This window comes from Psammomys obesus, unplaced genomic scaffold (assembly GCF_907164565.1).
Source record: "Psammomys obesus unplaced genomic scaffold, mPsaObe1.curated_primary_1811, whole genome shotgun sequence".
Classification (NCBI taxonomy): Eukaryota; Metazoa; Chordata; class Mammalia; order Rodentia; family Muridae; genus Psammomys; species Psammomys obesus.
Window position 1 is genome coordinate 9,597,986 of NW_026596256.1, and position 5,239 is coordinate 9,603,224.

Below are 5,239 nucleotides of genomic sequence, written 5' to 3' on the forward strand. Positions count from 1 at the left end.
AATCTACAGATTCAATGCAATTCCCATCAAATTACCAACACAATTCTTTACAGACCTTGAAAGAAAAATTCTCACCTTCATATGGAACAACAAGAAACCCAGAATTGCTAAAACAATTCTCTACAGTAAAAAATCCTCAGGAGGTATCTCCATTTCTGCTCTCAAGCTGTACTATAGAGCAACAATACTAAAAAATGCATGGTACTGGCATAGAAACAGAATGGTGGATCAATGGAATCGAAGACCCTAACATAAATCCACACATTTATGGACACCTGATTTTTGACAAATATGCTAAAACCATTCAATGGAAAAAAGACAGCATCTTAAACAAATGGTGCTGGTTTAACTGGATGTTTCAGTGTTCTTGTGCTGAAATCAACAGCATTAAATCAAAGTTATCATGCAGAAGAAAGTTTGTTTTATTGAAATGTTCTGTAATAATCTTTAGCAAGCAAGTGCCCCATACTGTAGTAGTCAACAGAGCTGAGCTAACCCCAGTCTTCAGTATAATATACACACTTCTATATAGACATATATGGTCCTTGGTATTGTGACAAGTGTCCCTACTTTACAGAGTAAAAGAAAACTGGAAATGAATCTATGGGGAGCGTCGATGAATTGCATTGTTTCTGCAAACAAAGGAAGCAAAACCCAGACGTTTTGCCCAATGAAATATTATATTCTGAAGAGAAATCATTTCTTGAGAGATATGTGCTCTTCCAGGCAGAAGTGACAACCTAATTTTCGGATCTGGTACAAGGGAAATATTTGTTATAAAATGGGTAAGAATTTAGAATAGGAATGTGGCCACACTATGTTGAATCAGGAATGCAGAGCCTATGACCTGGGTCTGTGAGGTGGCCCAGCAGCGTGACAGTGACAACTGCCCAGCTCAACAGAGTGTTGTTCGCTGTGCTTTGTAACCCTGAATAAGGTTTCATGGTATGGGAAGTTCAGCCGTGCCCAGTCTGTTTATTATGTCTGCCCTGTTGTTAGTGGAGGGATCCTGAGGCAGTGGGCCACTTGGGAGAAAGTCCCAGTTAACAGGTTGCAGTCCTGTGAGAAAAAAAGAGAAGTATAGACCACATTTTGGCTATCAGGAAGTAGGGCTCAGAAAGAGGAAGTTCTGGGCAACTCCGGGTACCCACAAAGACGGACTCACGTTGTGCCCTCATACTGGTGGCCAAAACTTATGAAATACTCTCCTGTGACCTTTAGCTTGGAGGAGTCCATGGATGAGATGTCTGAAATGAACCAGCCTTCCTGGCTACTCCATTCTCTCTCTCTGAAAACTATACCCAAAAGTAATCTCTAGCCTTCTTCCTCTGTAAACAGAAATTGCCTGTGATTATTCTCAGACCATATCATCTATGTCCTCAGTATAATCCCTATGCTTCGGTCCCAGCAACCCGGGTGTTTGCTTGAATATAAAACTGAGGTAGCCCTGAGAAAGGGCCAGGTGTGTTTCCTGTCTGAAATAGTCGGTCTGCTCTTCAGGGTGTTGTTCAGAACACTGACTGGCAAAGTCTACTGCTCTCTCTTGAGATCATCACCTTAGATGGTACTTCTCTCCTTAATCCCTGGGCACCTGATGTCCCTTTTTTATGTCTACTGAACTTAATCACAAAAAATAAAATGGATATTATCTAAAATTCTAGCCGCCTTTCAGCATAACACTGTGGCAGGGTTTATGTTCAGACTGTCTTCCAAGGATTCATTTTATAGTTTCCTCAGGGTTTCTATGAAGTAGTTCAGTTGTTGTATGCTTAATATACAAGTCACCAAAAAAGTGTAGAAAACAAAGAAAAAGTAAGAAAAAGTGAATTCAACTATATATTAAACACAATATGTTTGCTATTTCTTATCATCTAAATGTGCCTGTACCCACGGAGAGAAAGAATGCTTTTTTTATTTTTTTTTTTCTATTTGGGGAGAGTATACAACAATTTCATTTACAGTGTTCTCAAATGCCTTTGTTAAATCATTTTCTGTAAAATGAGTCATCTGTTGAATGTCTCCACTCTTCAAGAGTTCCTCTGAATGACTTGGAGATTCATCTGAATAAATTACCACTGCCTTTTGAATTATTAATCTTGGCTGCATGATATGCAAATCAGACTGTACTGGCCATGTCTAGCAAGGCAGCACGGGGTCAGAAGTTGTCTCCAGCTCCTGGATGAGTGTCTGTCAAGAGAGAGACTGTCAGCAGAATGGTAAGGAACTCTTAAGCTTGTGACTCCCAGACACACAGAAGAAGGGTGGGTTTCTGCTGAGGGCTTGCTTCTTTGGAAAGCCTTCTGTGAGCTAAACGTTGCCCAGGACACTGTTTTTAAAGCAGATGTGAAGTAGCAAATGGACTACAGGCAGGCACAGCTGACCTTCACATCTGCTTCCTATGGTGCTAAAGGCATTGATCTTGCTGCCAAAAATTTAACTTATTTTGCTTTAAATGGCCTACTATATTTGATAATCCCTCAGCAAAAATAATAAGAATTATTTGAATAAGTAAAATTATTTACAGACCAGGAAAATAACTGGCATCACAAAAAATAACTTACCATGTAAATTTAAAGAAAAATATACTAGGGAAGACTTTAGATAATCTAAAATTTAAAATTTGTACTTCCATTTGCAAAATGAGATCTTAAGAATAAGATTTATTAAAGAAACTGATACATTGCAGAAATGATTGCTATTTTACTAACCAGAACTTTCCAAACTGTGTAAGCTATTCTCTGCCATATTAATGTAAACTGTAACTTGATACATGCTATAATTTTGAATGTTTTGGTGTAATTTGTGGAATATATAAAAGTGAAGTAATTAATGAATACTAAATGCTTTTATTTTTATATATGCAAATACATTTTCATTTAAATTGTTCAGTAATGAAAGTAGCTTGTTGAAGTATTTTTACTATGTAAGTTTCCAGTGGCAGTAAAAAATTTTATTACTGTTAGGCTCTGTATAATGGTCAAGTATAGAAAAAAAAAGTTTTTATTAGAGGACAGGGGATTTTTATTAATGTTAACCTTCTAAATTTCTGATAAAGAAGGTATATTATTTTTACATTTAGGAAAACTAAATTTTATAAACATTTTATAGTGAAATTTCCATCATTTCAATTTAAAATGAATTCTAGCAATTTTCTCCTACGAATGTATTCAGTTTACATGTACCTTATTAATTCTAACAGGCTTTGTGTTTGTGGGATAGGAAGTAATGGTTTCATTTAGTTATCGATGAGGTTTTGAAAGAAAATGCTCTGTTAATGGGTCACTTCAATATGTCATAGCATGTTTGTTAGCATGCCTATGAACAGGACAGCTCCCGGAAAGTGCGGAAAAGGCTAGTAGTATGTCACCGGAAATACTCCTGGAATTGCGCATTCAATTTTTGCTTAAAGGAACACAGCTTACTTCCCTAAATTGCATAATTATGTTATAACAAAAATACATATATACAGATATGTATATAACATATGTATGTACGTACATAATTGTTAATATTATGAATGAGGAAATGGATAAATATAAAACAAATTGAAATAAATAAATTAATCAAAGGAATAGATAAGACATCATGAAAAGCAAATCATTTTAGCTAATTTTCAGTATTATTAATGTATAAAAATAATAGGACTAAGTAGTTCGACTTTTTCTCCTGATTTTTTTCTTATTTGTATTATTATACAATTAATTTGTACTTTATCCACACAATTTTTGCTTTTGTTTTTAATTATTTGTTGTTATTTTGAGATCATATTGTATTTACATTATTTTTGCCCCTCGGTTTTTTTTTTTCCCCTCTAAACCCTCCCATATAACCTTTCTTGCTCCCTTTCAAATTCATGGCCTCTTTTTGCATTAATTGTTGTTAAATGGACATGTAAACATGTATATACCTAAATACAACCTACTCAGTTTGCATAACATTATTTACAAAGCAAATTCTACATCTAAAGCTCAGGGAATGTTGTGGGGAAGAAGGCAGAAAGATTGTAAGATCTAGAATTTCTTATGAAACTGTGTCTCCTAACAACTAGAGAAGCTACATCCATAAAGTTTCACCAACATTACTGCTGAAACTGAGCTGAATAAGGACAATAATAATGGACATGCCTAAGGGGATAAGGAAAGCCCATGAGCTCTCAACCCTAAACAAAGAATTACAATAAGCTAAAAAATACTGAGTGGGAGAAATAGTCATTCCCAGGAAAGAATATTTATCTAATACCACACAGTCAATCCTGAAAACACACACTTTTAAATTGATTTGTTGTGGTGTTAGGTATTTTGTTTATTTGTTTGTTTTTTTAAAGGCAAGATTCACTGTATGGGAAGCAAAACAAAGGTATGGATTAATTAATAAAATTAATGAATAATTTTAGCCATTCATTTTTTTTAAACTCTGGTCCTCTTATTTTCTTTTCTTTTTTTCCTAACTAAACCCACAGACTTTAGATTCTCTGGACCACTGGAAAACAAAATTGTACACCACTTCCACTTGGCCCACTTGACCCCTGACCTGCTGATGGAAGTTACTGGCAGCCTGGCTTCCAGTTGTACATATTTTCCTGGATACATTTTCCATCCTATTTTGTAAGCCACACAAATTACATAAAACCCTGGCGCTTCCTCAGCTTAAATGGGATCTAATATCGTGAGAGAAAGAGGAAGAGGAAATTCAAAGCGAAACAAATGAGTTTCTTATCTCAAAGAATCTTTCTATAGTCTTCATTTTCATTTAATGTGTGTACCAACACTTGAGTATTTCAGAAATGACATAAAGACCGCAAACTGAGTCTTGAAGAACTCTAGCATTAAGGCCTAGACCAACAAGGACTAGCTACAAAATAGTTGGCAAGTGCAGAAAATGGGAAAGAGACTGCATGTTCTAGAAGGCAAGAAGGAAAGAAAATCCAGACTTAGGGCCTTTAAAGTATCAGCAGATTCAAGCCTAACAGTGAAAAAAGTACACTGTCTAGTGAGTAACGCATGCTACCTTTTTTAAAGTCTATACCCTCCTTTTTATCTTTATCTCTTCAATTTTAAAAAAGTCACATAAATTATATTTACATCATTTTCTTGTCTGCCTCTCCTCCTTTGGGCTTCTCCTGTGTTCTTCCATTTCTCAAATTCTTATGTAATTTTTAGTTACAGATATAAACACAGAAAGAAACTCATAATTAGATAGATAGATAGATAGATAGATAGATAGATAGATAGATAGATAG

At 35.2% G+C, this 5,239-nt stretch overlaps 1 protein-coding gene across 1 annotated transcript in view; it reads left to right on the forward strand.

The window, feature by feature from the left end:
- Window positions 1-2,150: 2,150 nt before the first annotated feature.
- Sucnr1 (succinate receptor 1) overlaps window positions 2,151-5,239 on the forward strand; it is a 10,016-nt gene continuing 6,927 nt past the window's right edge. The window contains exon 1 of the mRNA XM_055596851.1: window positions 2,151-2,216. Within this exon, the coding sequence (XP_055452826.1) occupies window positions 2,214-2,216 (3 nt within the window). The 5' untranslated portion in view covers window positions 2,151-2,213. The remainder of the gene's footprint in view (window positions 2,217-5,239) is intronic.